The sequence below is a fragment of the Mugil cephalus genome, chromosome 4, assembly GCF_022458985.1.
Source record: "Mugil cephalus isolate CIBA_MC_2020 chromosome 4, CIBA_Mcephalus_1.1, whole genome shotgun sequence".
In the NCBI taxonomy this organism is placed as follows: Eukaryota; Metazoa; Chordata; class Actinopteri; order Mugiliformes; family Mugilidae; genus Mugil; species Mugil cephalus.
Genome location: NC_061773.1, coordinates 30,020,156 through 30,036,852, shown reverse-complemented (window position 1 = coordinate 30,036,852; position 16,697 = coordinate 30,020,156). Strand labels below are relative to the sequence as shown.

At 40.6% G+C, this 16,697-nt stretch overlaps 2 protein-coding genes across 3 annotated transcripts in view; one reads left to right on the top strand and one right to left on the bottom strand.

Moving 5' to 3' along the window:
- The window catches only part of LOC125006460 (nuclear factor 7, ovary-like), a 1,183,669-nt gene that overhangs the window by 58,243 nt on the left and 1,108,729 nt on the right, over positions 1–16,697 (top strand). The gene's annotated exons all lie outside the window — the stretch shown is intronic.
- LOC125006483 (butyrophilin-like protein 2) lies at positions 10,113–14,718 on the bottom strand. 2 transcript variants are annotated; one of them, XM_047582534.1, is made up of 6 exons: positions 14,344–14,718; positions 12,979–13,305; positions 12,580–12,615; positions 11,959–12,237; positions 10,894–11,028; positions 10,113–10,757 (listed from the first exon to the last, which is right to left on the bottom strand). In XM_047582534.1, exons 1-6 carry the CDS (start codon positions 14,402–14,404, stop codon positions 10,687–10,689), a joined length of 909 nt encoding a protein of 302 aa, XP_047438490.1. In that variant the 5' UTR covers positions 14,405–14,718; the 3' UTR covers positions 10,113–10,686. The 2 variants fall into 2 exon arrangements, with proteins under 2 accessions (XP_047438490.1, XP_047438492.1); XM_047582536.1 differs by lacking the exon at positions 12,580–12,615.

The following is a 16,697-nucleotide window of genomic DNA, read 5'->3' as shown; positions in this document are numbered from 1 at the left end:
TTAAAATGCTTACAGCATGCAAACCCCAAAACACAAGCAAAAAAAGGCTTCATATGGATATACTTTTTCTATAAACCAAAAAAATATGCTGGCCCGTGACTTAGTGCATTTACTAAACTTTGGCTTGCTATGGATTTGAGTTTGACACCTCTGCTGTTGACAGTTTCCATGAACCAGTGAACTCCTCCTCAGGATTTGTCTTTATTACCAGAGACGATGGATTCATTAGAGTCAGTAGCTGCTATAACCACTGTCATTAAATGCATCTCTGGTAATAAAATGTAACCGAGAATTAGTGATTTCATGTTGAGATGTAGCTGATGCAGAGGGAGGCATCGTGGGTTTAAGGAATCCACTTGTTTCTGCTCATTTAGACCTAATAAACTGAACCAGGTAGATTCCCTTAGTGTAACACTATGTATGATCAGTAACACAACTACAACTACTGACATTACAATCAGCACAAGTCATTAAACACTGAGGTAATAAGTGATGGTGACTGTGCTGATGGTTGTAATGCTGAGTTGTGTTATACAGTAATATTATCAGAGCTGAGTGGCTTCTTAGTTTCAGGTTCATCTTCTTTGTTCTTCTTAGTTCCTGTAAAGGAGAAAACAGATTTTCTATCACATGATTCATTAAGGCTGTAGTGATACACTAATCTCACGATACGATACACGATATTCAGCCAGCGATACGATTCGATTCGACACGATACGATACGATACGATTCGATACGATACGATACGATACGATACGATTCGATTCGAATCGATACGATACGATACGATACGATACGATTCGATTCGATACGATATGATACGATACGATTCGATACGATACGATACGATACGATACGATTCGATACGATTCGATTCGAATCGATACGATACGATACGATACGATTCGATTCGAATCGATACGATACGATACGATACGATTCGATTCGATACGATATGATACGAGCGAACGCGATGGAGCCCCTGCGTAAACATGAAGATGAAGATGAAGAGGAAGATAAAGATGTCGGTGTGGGTAGAGAGTATCTAGACTATGATCTCGATGGGTAACTTGCTAGAAATGCTCTACAGCGACGCCAGTGGCTGGATGATCTAATCGCTCTTCCTGCAAAGCGAACGAGGGAAAATGTGCAGCAAACAGAGCCAGTTTGAAAGGGACTTAATGTATCGATACTTGCAGCTGAAAAATCGATACTTTCTGGGAAAACAAAATATCGATATATATCACGGGATCAATCAAAACGCCAAAGGCCCATAAATCATAGAGTTTTATTTTTATTGTCTGTGGAGCTCTGGACATAAGAACATTACAAAGTAAATAACGTGATGGAGACGAACAAACTGGACACGTTCATACACCTGATTTAACTCACCTCTGATCCAAATGATCCTGATGAACTTAAAAGCTGCAAGCACAGCTAGAACTACAGTCGGTAAAACTCCCAACCCTATTCCAATCAGGAGCCATTCAATGCATACTTTTCCAGAAGAGTTCACAAACAGTTTCTCTGAAAGACATGAGACAAAAACCTTTTAGTGATAAATAGATTTTGTAGCAAAGTAAAACGTTGGATAACTCATCAATACACTTTACACTTTTAAACACATCACATGTTAATGTCTCTACTGGTATGAACTGGATGGTGTGTTATGAATAAAAGGTTTGCTCAGAAAACATGGTGCAGGTAACACAACTCTACAGCGAGTACAAGCTAAGTTAAGTTAGCATGATGTGGGGACGTAGGAATAGAGGACGATGTCAACGTTTGTCTCTCAAAACTTTCCTATAAATCATCAATAGAGGAAACTGTTACATGGCAGCTTAACAGTCTCCACGACTTTAACACCAGTCTCATGTTCTCAGGGTGAACCTGTTCTCATCTGTGATAACTATCAATTGACATGGGTGAGGTTGTGCAATGTAAAACCATTTAGAAGATGAAATATGAAGGTAAAACCAAAAGTAATCAAAAACAGACAATTATGCTCTGGACTCCAGCGTATTAAGACTAGAGGGAGTCTCACCAGACACAGTGATGGTAGAAGCAGTCTCATGGTTCAGGTCCTTCTGTTGGACCACACACTGGAAGCTGGTGGTTGTGGTGGAGGTCACAGTAGTTTGGAGGGTGATGTGGTAGCGGCCGTCTCTCTCTGAGATCTCAGCCTCCTCAGCATCAAGGATGTTTCCATCACTGTCCTTCCACCGTAGCTCTGGCTTTGGAAAAGCTCCTTGAACCTCACACTTCAGCCGGACCCCAGATTCTGTCACATCTAGTATCATGACAGAAGGTTTGGGAACTGCACCTGAGAACAGAGGAAACAGAGGAAACAGAAAAACTTAAAATCCCAGACATCCAGCTCAACCTGGACTGAAGCCAGAGAGAAGAAATGAGTCTTCAACAGTGATTTAAAATGCTCCAGATGATCCCAGTGGTGTTGAGGAGGAGGTGGTTTCTTCATTTAGGACGAGCTGACTGTCTGATTAGTGAATAGTTTCACCAAATGTTAAAGCCTTTAAATGTTGATGTGCTCTGTGTGTAACCCCTCCCCTCCTCCTGACCAATCACATTCGGCTTTAACAGAAAAAGACAAAAAAACAAACAAACGTTTGATAGAAACTTACTCCTGGATTAATCCAGACGTCGTCTTGTTTGTTTGAATGATGTAGAAATCAGTGACATCAACGCTTCTATCTTTAACATAGAGACCTGTAGATCTAGGATCATATGTCTGAATATTCATTGTGTATTTATGGCTACAGAAACTAAACCAAGTGACACTGAGAGTCAGAGTTGTAGCACATGCACATTACAGATGTTCAGATTATTGACTCACCAGAGATTTCTCCTGATCGATCTTTAAGGACAGGATCTGAAAAACAACACTTAATTTAAAACTGTGTGTAGTGGCTATTTGTCTTCTATTGTCAATAATCAAGATACTAAAAAATATTGAAACTATAATAAAACTAAATCAAATCAAACGGCCACTGAAACACCTAGGGAGTGAATTTATGCAGGATAATCAGTGAACATTGTTCAGGCAAAAAATTAAGTTTCTTTGGTTTATTCTCCATTTGCAAACAAACAAACAAAGAACAATGGCCATTTGCCATTGTTCTGAAGGCAAATTTATTTTATCCAATCATTCTCTAATTGACTTGTTCTTTTTTGCACTAAAACAAATGTAAAAAGTCTGAAGTTGTCGTTACTTACAGGTTATTATTCTGTTGCGTTACTGTTCAAACCATTTGAGGTCAAACTGGACTGAATGTGGCCCTGAACTAAAATGAGTCTGACCCCCTGCTTTAAATAATTATCACTACATCAACATCCCATTGTTCATCATTGGGATTAAATATATATGTGAATTCTTGTCTAATTTTGATGCTGTGACAAGGAAACTTCTCATACATGAGATAAATAAACAACGTTTTGTGTCTTATTACTCACCAACAACCAGCTTCATGTAGAATGTCAGTCCATTAATATGGGGAAAGTGACAGGTGTAGCCTCCAGAGTCTGTGATCTTTGTGTTATTAATCCTGATGGTGGCGTTACCAAACTTCAGCTGATCTGGAAAATGTGAGACTCGTCCTCTGAACTGATCATCTTGACCTGGGAGACCGTTGTTATGATGAAAACCAATATCGTACATGAACACATCCTTCATCTTCTCTCCATCTTTCCTCCAGACAAAGAGTTTTTGTACAACACTCTCCTTGATGGAACACGGTAAGATGACATCACTTCCTTCAGATACTCTGAAGACCTCTGACCCTGGAAGAAATAAACACATTTTAATCTTCTATAGTGCTGTGGTGACCTACGTAAAAAGAGTAAAATCACTTCCTCCACATCCATTACCCCCCTCACCGATGTCTACCATCAGTACCAAGCTTCTGACGGGTTCTGGATGTTTGAGCACATGAGGTCAGAACTGAAGAAGCTACTCGGATAAATGTCGAAACGTCTCCAACTAATTCAGGACCTTTTGGATGAACCTGAGGTTGGCTAATTTACCACAGTACCTCCTCCTGGAAAGAGCTCGTTCTCCTTCCTCTTCTCAGCTCCTCTACACAGCTGACTTCAGATGCCTTTCAGCCAGCGGTGGATCATTTAGAGAACTTAACACAGACATAGACATCTATGGACATGGAGATGGTGAGCAAGTCTAAATACCTGGTGGTCACCTGAACAAGGCCTGGACTGGTCTGACAACAAACCACAACAACAAACACTGAATGCTGCAACGTTCAGTCACTGACACTCAGATTTATTGGACTGAATCCAGTCGACTCCAGGAGAAGAGACTTTAGGAAGCTCCAGGGACCAGATCCAGGACATTTAACACCAGAGAGGGACTCGATATTAACACTGTTCTTAGAGAGCAACAGGTTTCCTTCACCAAAACTTCATTTTGTCCTCACATAATGACAATGATTCTTGACCCTTGATTCTCTGAACCAGGACCCTCTCACCTAGTGACAACATGGAGAACAACACAAGTGATGAGATGAGCAGCAGTTTTTATTTCTGCAAAATCTTAATTGCTAACAACGGAGATAGGGATTTTTTGGCCCAATAACGATGGCCGATATTAGAGGAGGTGCAATCACCGATAGCCGATATGCGACCGATAAAGTGAGTTTTTGAGCCAACTGTGCATAGATTTTGCACCGATGTGATTATGTAATAGTACAGTCACAGTGACAGTAGTACAGACAGATGCTTTCTTGAACCAATGTCTTTATTTAAGACTTTTAACATTGAACAGGCTTTTTTAAAATGACAATTAACATTTAAACTTAGAGTCTTAGAAAAAGTGCAGATTGACAAACAAACAAATATTAAATAATGTAGCAGAACTTTCAATAAATAAATCAAAATAAATAAACCAATCTAAATAAAGATCAGTCAGTCAGTGACTAATACTTGAAGTCAGTAAGGGGCAGGTTGTAATACAGGAAGCATAGTTTCTCTGCTGAAAACACTCTAACTGGGGACAGATGTGGGAGGAGGAGTAAGGAAGAGCTGGGCCAATGGAGACAAAGCAAAATGACGGAGTTTAAATAGAGAGAGACAGCAAGCTCACATTGTGGCATTGGCAACTAGCTGTGACATTTCCGGTGGCATCCCCAGATGCCACGGCCGATGCCACTGTCAGGGGAGATGCCACGGCCGATGCCACGGCCAATGCCACTGTCAGGGCCGATGCCACTGTCAGGGGAGATGCCACGGCCAATGCCACTGTCAGGGCCGATGCCACTGTCAGGGGAGATGCCACGGCCGATGCCACGGCCTATGCCGCTGTCAGGGGAGATGCCACGGCCGATGCCACTGTCAGGGGAGATGCCACGGCCGATGCCACGGCCTATGCCACTGTCAGGGGAGATGCCACGGCCGATGCCACTGTCAGGGGAGATGCCGCTAAGTAAAAGGTGAGCAGAAAACCTCTTAACCAAATTTCTGCATGTCTTATGAGATATCTCGTGGCTGTGAGAGTATGTTTCAACAGTAGTACTGTTTGTAAGAATAAAACACAGAGAATACGTATGGATTATTATTATTATTATTATTTTATCGTATAAAATACCAGAGAAGGGTTTAGAAGGTCGGAATATCTAGGCTTGTAGATCGCCTAGGTATTCAAACAATAAAAGCTACCACTCTGAGGGTCTTGAGTAGATGAGACTAGGAGTTAGGGTTTAGAAGGTCCCCTTTGTCTAAATATTTAGGCTCGTAGATCGCCTATGTATTCAGAGAATAGAAGCTGCCACTCCGAACGCCCTGTAGATCAGACTAGGAGTTAGGGTTTGAAAGGCCTCCCTTTGAATACTTAGGCATGTGGATCTCCTGGGTGTTCAAAGAAAAAAAGCTACCACTCTGAGTGTCTCAAGTAGAACAGACTAGGAGTTAGGGTTTAGAAGGCCCCCTTTGTCTGAATATTTAGGCAGTGGATCCCCTGGATATTCAGAGAATAAAAGCTACCACTCCGATGTCTGAGTAGATAGATAGATTACTTCATTCATCCCCGAAGGGAAATGAGGTAAGGGAGTAGGAATAGGAGAAGTACAGGAGAAGAATTTAGAGGTCTCTCATTCAGACAATTTGGGCCCGATATTGCCTGTGTGTCTGAGTGTAAAAGACACCCTCTGAGGTAATAGAATAAAAAAATAAGAAATCATTATAAAATAGCAGAAGTAGAGAAAGATAAAAAGAGGCTATGAGGTTTATGTAGGTATTGATAAAGTGTCTTGTGTTTTTACTGTTGTGAGTGAGATCTGCAGAGCACGCCGAAGCAGCGGGTGGACAGAAACCTAACGGTGATAACATAAGTCCACTGTCTGTTGAAGCTGTTCAAGGGTCTAAATAAGTTCTGGTGTCGTGACCGGGTCCTTACGTGAACGGTCACTTGGGCTGAGAACTCGGGACATAGCATGCCATACCTCTCAGCTGGCCAGAGTGTGAATGAGAACACAGTATGTGTGATTCAGACACAGCTGAACCAGGGACATAAGGAGCCCATATAAAGGAAAGGAGGGACAGAATAAAACGATCCTTCCCGGAGAAAAGATCCAAAAGAGAGCTTAAAGATTTTGAAAAATGTTGCAGAGACGTAACAACAGATGGTCTGTTCAGTGGCTGTTCAGTGTAAAAACCAAACAAAAACAATTGATTCAGCTGATGACACAATTTGAAAAATCGGGAAGGTTATCAAAGGGAAAGAAAAACAAAAGGTAAAGATTGAAGATCATATAAAATTTACAAGCATGCATTTTTAGCAGTTGCTTTTCTAGCCACAATAACATTCCAGTGCAAGCAGTCCAGACCGGAGAAAAACAGGAAGATAAGGATGGACTAACAAGGACAACCGCCGCGACAACTGGTGAGATACCCCTTCCGTACACACCAAGGGAAGCGCAGGCTAATGCGCCAACATCACAAAATAAATAAATAAAAAATCTGTTTGTGGACACTAGGACTATAATGGAGAGAGCAGGACAGGAGAACTCTAATGAACAATATAGCCCAAATAATTTGTTTGTACTGATGCCACAAATGATTGTAACCACAGGCATGCTTACATGTGAATTAAAAACCCACGCCGGAGGAGGCTGTTGAGCAAGCATATAAAGAAGAGGTAAGAGATGAGCAGTTAAAAGAAATGAAAAGTACACTGAATGAATTAAAAGATGAGACTCCAAATTAACTGTTAAAGCCAGTGAAGTGGAGTCAAGGACAGAGTATGGAGACACAGGAGGGAGTGAGGGAGATAGAGCATGGGGGTTAAGAAAGTGGATGACAGGGACATGATAAGATATCTGGAAGAACAAACAACCAAACCATATGATACAACACAACTAACAAAGGTCCTGAAACAGTTGGGAGAGCAAGCCACAGAACGGATAGAGGCCTTGGAAAGATTAACCGCAAAACAGTTGTAACAAACAGCGTCCTAAACACACTAGTACAGAAACAAGGAATTATGGAGCCAGACCAAAAACAAGCTGTTCTGTTTCACAATTGGACAGCGACACAGAACAAGGGGGGGCTACACCAACATACATGCTGTATCCACGTGACTTGACCCAAGATACAGAACGGGTATATGGACAAAAAGAGACAGGTCATTATCAGCTGAGGTCCGGACAGAAGAATGAGGCTCCTGATCAGTTCCCCTGATAGAAACTAGGACCAGTATGGGACAAATAAAGGAGAGACAGTACAACCCACTGTCCTATGCAGACCAAGCACTGCTAAACACTACACTGCCAGACCCCAAAGACGGAGGAAATAACTGGATCAGAGAATTTCTAAAAACCTTTAGTGGGCAGGTGCTGGCCATGGGAGATGTAAGAGCGTGTTTGGTTGCACACTTGAATTAGCCCGGTTGGAAACAGCCGCTGGGACCGTAGAGGTCGCTGCAGTGGAAACTCTTGAATGCCTGGCCCCTAGACTCTGGGTGGCTTTGAGAACTCAGTACCCAGTAAAAACTGATTATAATCAAATGAATGATACCTACTATGGGAGGGTCACACGGGGTCTAGCCCATTAACTGACTCGCTACAGAGACTGTTTAAGCAAGCCATGATAAAAGGACAAACAGGTGCTTTAGAGAAGAAATGGAGAAACTGGTAGCCGGAAACAGCATGCCCCTGGAAATGTGGATTGCTACTTTGGTTCACCACTTAGATCGGGAAGATGAGAGTAAAAAGAGACATGACAGGGAGCTTGAAAAACTTAATATGCAGCTGCTGCAAGAACAGTTGAAGGAGCTGAAAGACAAGGTCACTGATAAAATTAAAGAAACCAAAAAGATTAAAGCCCAAATGCCTGCTGTATCTACAGCTCCGCTTAGTGGCCAAATTCAAATACCCCTGCTAGCAGATGAAGGGCCGGTACGCATATATAAAAGGTATCAACAATATCCCCCAGGTGGCCAATACAGGGGAAGCTAAGAACTTAGGACCTATGATAACACAAGCTATTGATGGAGAGATGGCAACGTGTTTGGGGGAGCACGTTCATGTGACCGCTGGAAGGAGACCCAGGTTACAAATATAGTTTAGATTGCATCCATACACCCATTTCATACAGGGTTTTTACTTTACATGATAATTTAGGGGTGGCGTACCCTTAAGGCACGCCAACAGGGGGATTTGTTGGGTTTAAAGGGGTTAATAAGGCCTTCAGCCTGTGTATCAACTTGGGAAGAATCAAGAAGAATGTTATTTACGCTATCTCACCATATCAATCGTTGTCTTTCACTTTGCTACAGCTGCTCACAGACTAGGACACATTACACCCTGATATCTCACATGCTGGAGACCAGATGAAGCCAATCGGCTACACATAGAAACTCACTGACACATGAGAGGCAGTACTCCTCCCCATTGTCTTACGGGCGGAGTCTAGGTAGAATAAGATCACTGTACGTCCCTGAAGTGGGGCTTTTGGTTCTTTTTACGCCTAAGGTGGACTGACTAAGCCTCAGCGCTGAAATCAATATCTATTCTCTGTGAACCAAATAAATATCCAAAACGTGAGAAATTGTCACGTGATTTGTGCGTAGGTGAACTACCCTTTCCAAACAGTATAATGATCCTGGGCTGAAGGAAAGGAAAATATCCTTCCTTCACACCTCCATAAACCACACACAATCAAACCAAGTCAAAATGACGAAAGAAACTGTCAGTTATCAGCTGTGCCTCCCCTCCCTATAGGCGGAGCGAAGGCACAGCTAACTATAACCCCTTTGGTGCTTATGTGCAAACTGCTAACATCACTCATGTAATGCTACTACTGAGACAAAATCTGCGATGATATAGAAAAGTTGCCTCGCAGTTATTTTACACCGGAGATTTTGGCCAGGGACACTTTTGAAAGGGGAAGTGAAATGTGGCCTATAATTGTTGTTCCAATGATGTTTTCATGTCTACAGTTATTTCATGAACTAACTAACCGTGACTTATCGTCACACTTTCTTTTTTCTCTATCGGCGCAACATTTCACCGATACGATAGAACTGGAGCCGCCATATCGGGCCGATAAACAGGTCGGTCACTACAACGAAGTAAAAAACCCATCTGCTTCCGTACACACAACAGCCCCCTCACCCCTTTACCCCGCTGGTGAAGCCACCAGTCTGCTGCCTGCACCAGGCTGTAGGTTAAGTGAAGTTAGAGACAACTTTCTTACCGTTTGATTTCACCGCAAATCCAGTTAAAGTCAGAACAAAAATCCACAGAGGGAGATACTCCATGATGCTAACAGGTACCTGGAGCTAACTAGCGGATGCTGACAGGTAGCTGGAGCTAACTAGCTGAAATCTCCGGCTAAAGAGCAGATAAAGTGGCGGTAGAAAGCTCCTTGGTGCTCTTAAAACCAAATAAAACTACTGGATTGAAGATTCTGATGTTAAACTCCAATAACTACTGACTGACAACGGCAAAAACACCCGTTCTTCGTCTGCTATAAACAGACTCATTTTTAGCAACTCAAACTATTTTTTTTTTAATTAACGGTTAAATGTGTTAACACAGTCATGTCCACCGTTTGTTATCTGACAAACAAACAACAACAACAACTGTTAAAAATTAAAGATTTTTGGGATTTTATTAAATATTATAAACATCTGGCACAGGGATCAGCAAAGATTCATTTTCCATTTATACACATCATTATAAATTCTCAACATACCCTCAATATTTGTGTACAAGCATATGAACATATACAACAGGAATAAAATATGAAATATGAACAACAGACAATATACAAAATACAAAGACACACGCCAGCATGTGAATATGAATAAATAAATAAAGTCCAGCATAGCTTCCCTAACAAACCAAAATACAAAGAACAAGAAGTGGTGAAATGGAGTTTGCAGTGGGTTTAGACAACACATCTTCTCCTTCATTCACACTAATCTACAATAACACATCTTCTCCTTCATTCACACTAAGCTACAATAACACATCTTCTCTTTGGATCCATTGAACCGTTAAAGCACCAACTAGGATTTGTTTCCTGAGCTGCCTTTGATTTTCTGCTGATGTTTTAAGGCCTCGTTGGTTGATACATTATTCAAGCTTTTTATTGATCTGAGGGAATGAGGTAATAAGTGATGGTGACTGGGCTGATGGTTGTAATGTTGAGTTGTGTTATACAGTAATATCATCAGAGCTGAGTGGCATCATTGGTTCAGGTTCATCTTCTTTGTTCTTCTTAGTTCCTGTAAAGGAGAAAACAGATTTTCTATCACATGAATTTTTATTGTCTGTGGAGCTCTGGACATAAGAACATTACAAAGTAAATAACCTGATGGAGACGAACAAACTGGACACGTTCATACAAATGATTAAACTCACCTCTGATCCGAATGATCCTGATGAACTTAAAAGCCAGAAGTAAAGCTAGAACTGCAGTAGGTAAAACTCCCAACCCTATTCCAATCAGGAGCCATTCAATGCACACTTTTCCAGAAGAGTTCACAAACAGTTTCTCTGAAAGACATGAGACAAAAACCTTTTAGTGATAAATACATGTTGAGTCAAAGTCAGAGAGGAGCAGTGAGTTTCTTCCCTGAGGATCAACGGGGGAGAAACAAGTGTTCAGCTCGGGTTAAACCATGAAGACGTTAATGGTGTGGATGAACTGAAACCATGTTGATGCTAAATGTTTGTTTCTTACAAATGAATTCCATGTTTAATGTCAATGATAAATAGGAGGGACGCGCTTTAAACAAATGAGTTAAAATATTTCAATATTTTACATCACTTTAAAGATTACTAAAGGTTTGAAAAGTATGTAAGACATTTGTTTGTTTGAAAGTGATGATGACTGTACATTTCTGTCGTTTGAAGGTTTTCAACCTAATATTTCCTCCAATGAGAAATAGAAACTTAGCAAAGAGTTGTCCTGTTGCATCCAGGCCAGTTTTCAGGTTCGTGCAGAAGCTGAGCAAAGTAAAACGTTGGATAACTCATCAATACACTTTACACTTTTAAACACATCACATGTTAATGTCTCTACTGGTTTGAACTGGATGGTGTGTTATGAATAAAAGGTTTGCTCAGAAAACATGGTGCAGGTAACACAACTCTACAGCGAGTACAAGCTAAGTTAAGTTAGCATGATGTGGGGACGTAGGAATAGAGGACGATGTCAACGTTTGTCTCTCAAAACTTTCCTATAAATCATCAATAGAGGAAACTGTTACATGGCAGCTTAACAGTCTCCACGACTTTAACACCAGTCTCATGTTCTCAGGGTGAACATGTTCTCATCTGTGATAACTATCAATTGACATGGGTGAGGTTGTGCAATGTAAAACCATTTAGAAGATGAAATATGAAGGTAAATAAACCAAAAGTAATCAAAAACAGACAATTACGCTCTGGACTCCAGCGTTTTAAGACTAGACAGGTTCTCACCAGACACAGTGATGGTAGAAGCAGTCTCATGGTTCAGGTCCTTCTGTTGGACCACACACTGGAAGCTGGTGGTTGTGGTGGAGGTCACAGTAGTTTGGAGGGTGACGTGGTAGCGGCCGTCTCTCTCTGAGATCTCAGCCTCCTCAGCATCAAGGATGTTTCCATCACTGTCCTTCCACCGTAGCTCTGGCTTTGGAAAAGCTCCTTGAACCTCACACTTCAGCCGGACCCCAGAATCTGTCACATCTAGTATCATGACAGAAGGTTTGGGAACTGCACCTGAGAACAGAGGAAACAGAAACGCTGTTAAAACCTACCAGGTCAGGTCATGTTCAGGCTGATGTCACTAATCTCTACATCTACAACATGTGTGTTACAACTCTGACACCAAACGTTTGATAGAAACTTTCTCCTGGATTAATCCAGACGTCGTCTTGTTTGTTTGAATGATGTAGAAATCAGTGACATCAACGCTTCTATCTTTAACATAGAGACCTGTAGATCTAGGATCATATGTCTGAATATTCATTGTGTATTTATGGCTATAGAAACTAAACCAAGTGACACTGAGAGTCAGAGTTGTAGCTATGCACATTACAGATGTTCAGATTATTGACTCACCAGAGATTTCTCCTGATCGATCTTTGAAGACAGGATCTGAAAAACATTTGATGTAAAACTGTGTTTATTGTCGTTTAACCACACTTTAAATCACAGATATCAAACATACGGCCTCCAGAGGGTCTAATCTGCTCCACAGCACGAATTTAGTGTGAAAATTACATAGAAAACTGAAAATTTTCAAAGAAAATAACTTTTATTTCTAATTTATCCACTGTTGAGACCTAGAACTAGACAGCAGACTTTCATTAAAATGAGACATTAAACTGCAGAAATATTGGAGTGTTCTAAAACTTTTGACCAATAGTGTATGTATATTCTTGTCTAGTCCTGCTGCTGTGACAAGGAAACTTCTCATACATGAGATAAATAAACATCGTCTTGTGTCTTATTACTCACCAACAACCAGCTTCATGTAGAATGTCAGTCCATTAATATGGGGAAAGTGACAGGTGTAGCCTCCAGAGTCTGTGATCTTTGTGTTATTAATCCTGATGGAGGCGTTACCAAACTTCAGCTGATCTGGAAAATGTGAGACTCGTCCTCTGAACTGATCATCTTGACCTGGGAGACCGTTGTTATAATGAAGACCAGCATCGTACATGAACACCTCCTTCTTCTTCTCTCCATCTTTCCTCCAGTCAAAGAGTTTTTGTACAACACTCTCCTTGATGGAACACGGTAAGATGGCGTCACTTCCTTCAGATACTCTGATGATCTTTGACCCTGGAAGAAATAAACACATTTTAATCTTCTATAGTGCTGTGGTGACCTATGTAAAAAGAGTAAAATCACTTCCTCCACATCCATTACTCCCCTCACCGATGTCTACCATCAGTACCAAGCTTCTGACGGGTTCTGGATGTTTGAGCACATGAGGTCAGAACTGAAGAAGCTACTCGGATCAGTGTCGAAACGTCTCCAACTAATTCAGGACCTTTTGGATGAACCTGAGGTTGGCTAATTTACCACAGTACCTCCTCCTGGAAAGAGCTCGTTCTCCTTCCTCTTCTCAGCTCCTCTACACAGCTGACTTCAGATGCCTTTCAGCCAGCGGTGGATCATTTAGAGAACTTAACACAGACATAGACATCTATGGACATGGAGATGGTGAGCAAGTCTAAATACCTGGTGGTCACCTGAACAAGGCCTGGACTGGTCTGACAACAAACCACAACAACAAACACTGAATGCTGCAACGTTCAGTCACTGACACTCAGATTTATTGGACTGAATCCAGTCGACTCCAGGAGAAGAGACTTTAGGAAGCTCCAGGGACCAGATCCAGGACATTTAACACCAGAGAGGGACTCGATATTAACACTGTTCTTAGATGGCAACAGGTTTCCTTCACCATGCTGACTTACATATATACAGTATATATATTGCTAATTGTTTTTATAGAGCTTATTCTCCTGCCAAAATGTCCTCACATAATGACAATGAATGAGTCTTGATTGATTCTCTGAACATGGAGAACAACACAAGTGATGAGATGAGCAGCACAAGTTTTTATTTCTGCAAAAATCTTAGTTGTTAACAACTTTGTACATAACTACAGAGTTACATGTGTTTCAGACAGAACGTGTTGACTTTACAACGGAGTAAAAACCTCCAACTGCTTCTGTACACACCACAACACCCCTTTAACTCCTCCAACCTGCCCCATCCAGGCTGCAGACGAAGCCCCAAACTCTGCCCCTGGACAAACTACCTCAGGACGGACACACGATAGTTTATTTAGGTTAGAAACAACTTTCTTACCGTTTGATTTCACCACAAATCCAGTTAAAGACAGAACAGATATCCACAGAGGGAGACTCATGATGCTAACAGGTAGCTGGAGCTAACTAGCGGATGCTAACAGGTAGCTGGAGCTAACTAGCTGATGCCAACAGGTAGCTGGAGCTAACTAGCTGATGCCAACAGGTAGCTGGAGCTAACTAGCGGATGCTAACAGGTAGCTGGAACTAGTTGGCTGAAATCTCCGGTTAAAGAGCAGATAAAGTGACGGTATAAAGCTCTTTGATGATCATAAAACCAAATAAAACCACCGTCTTTAAGATTCTAGTGTTAAACTTTAATAACTACTGACTGGCTACGATGCTAACAAACAACGATCCGTGCTACGGTGCCTACGGCTAAACGCGGAAGTGACGTTACTTGCAACCGAAGAAAAGTCCCTCCCATCGTTGTTTTTGGTGAACAGTCGCCATCACGCATTGACAAAGGACACATTTGTCAGTTTTGAAGCAGATATTGTATTAATTAAAAAAAAAAAATCACACCTTTCATTCTTTTAAATAAACATTATTATTAAAACGCATTCTGGAATCAGCTTTACATTTTATGGCCAGTCCAACATTAATAAATGTCCCATCATTAAAATTAATGTATAATAAAGTGACAGGACGTAATATAATTCCTTTGTTTCCCCTTACCTTCCTACAGCGCTGCCACTTTTTATTTGTTTATTTCTATTATTCATTTCGCTTCCTCATTACTAAATAAAGAAATAGAAATTGGAATCTGTTGCTGTCCACTGTCAGTATGAGATCCAAAGAGCTGTCACTATCAGTGAAGCTAACCATTGTTAGGCTGAGAAATCAAAACAAACCCATCAGAGAGACAGTAAAAACATTAGGTGTGGCCAAATCAACTGTTTGAAACATTCTTAAAAAGAAAGAACGCACTGGTGAACTCAGCAACACCAAAAAACAACTGTGGTGGATGACAGAAGAATTCTTTCCCTGGTGAAAAAACCCTTCACAACAGTTGCCAGACCAAGAACATCCTCCAGGAGGAAGGTGTATGTGTGTCTCAGTCAACAATCAAGAGAAGACTTCACCAGAGTGAATACAGAGGGTTAACTACAAGATGTAAACCACTGGTGAGCCTCAAAAACAGGAAGGCCAGATTAGAGTTTGCCAAAAACCATCTAAAAAAGCCTTCACAGTTCTGGAACAACATCCTATGGACAGATGAGACAAAGACCAACTTGTAAAAGAGTGATGGGAAGAGAAGAGTATGGAGAAGGAAAGGAACTGACATGATCCAAAGCTTAGCACCTCATCAGTGAAGCATGGAGGTGGTAGTATCATGGCGTGGGCATGTGTGGCTGCCAGTGGAACTGGTTCCTTGTATTTATTGATGATGTTACTGCTGATAAAAGCAGCAGGATGAATTCTGAAGTGTTTCAGGTAATGTTATCTGCTCATATTCAGCCAAATGCTTCAGAACTTATTGGACGCAGTGTAGATGGACAATGACCCGGAGCAAACTGTGAAAGCAACCAAAGAGTTTTTTAAGGCAAAGAAGTGGAATGTTATGCAAAGGCCAAGTCAATCACCTGACCTGAGTCCGATTGAGCATAGATTTCAGTTACTGAAGACAAAACCGAAGGGAAAACGCCCCAAGAACAACACTGTCAAAAAAAAAAGGCGTAAAAAAACGATAAATTTCTGGCAGCAGGTGCGCCATAAAAATACCGTAAAATAACGGAAAATTACGTTCTCACAAAAAATACAGACATTTTCCATAATTAAAATACAATTGTACTTGTAATTTTAACAACATTTGCCGTATTTTCAGGTTGTTTTAACGCTTCATTAGAAACATTTTCACATTTTAAAACAATTAAATCACATAGAAATATGGTAAATAAATGTTGAACAATAATGCTTAATTTACAGAAATGTGCTGTTATTAATCGTTTTAATGACATTATTTTATGGGAAGAGATTGTATAATAATTTATATTTGATGTAATACAACAGTATATGACACAAAATAATGTGATTCATCTTTCAAAACACGTCAAAAAACTGTTGCAAAACTAGATATTTGGTTAGATTGCAAGAATTTACTGTTAATTTTAGAAAACATCAAATGGATATTTTATTGTTTTACGTTGTTTTTAACGTTTAATTACAAACATTTTACATTTTAAAATAATGAAATTACCCATAAAGACGGCAAATTAACATTGTAATATGAATAATAATGCTTAAAGTTACAGAAATGTGCTCTTATTAGTTGTTTTAATGGCATTATTTTATTTAAAAAGGCTGTAGGCTATATTAGATTAGATGTTATATAACACTATACAACAATAATTT

Bases quoted from the DNA above. Each gene is read 5' to 3' on its own strand.
- LOC125006483 (XM_047582534.1), bottom strand. From the start codon at position 14,404: ATGAGTCTCCCTCTGTGGATATCTGTTCTGTCTTTAACTGGATTTGTG. The intron at 13,306-14,343 runs GTAAGAAAGTTG...TATTTCTTCCAG, and splicing joins ATTTGTGGTGAAATCAAACG to GGTCAAAGATCATCAGAGTA. The intron at 10,758-10,893 runs GTGAGTTTAATC...TCTCCTTTACAG, and splicing joins CAGGATCATTCGGATCAGAG to GAACTAAGAAGAACAAAGAA.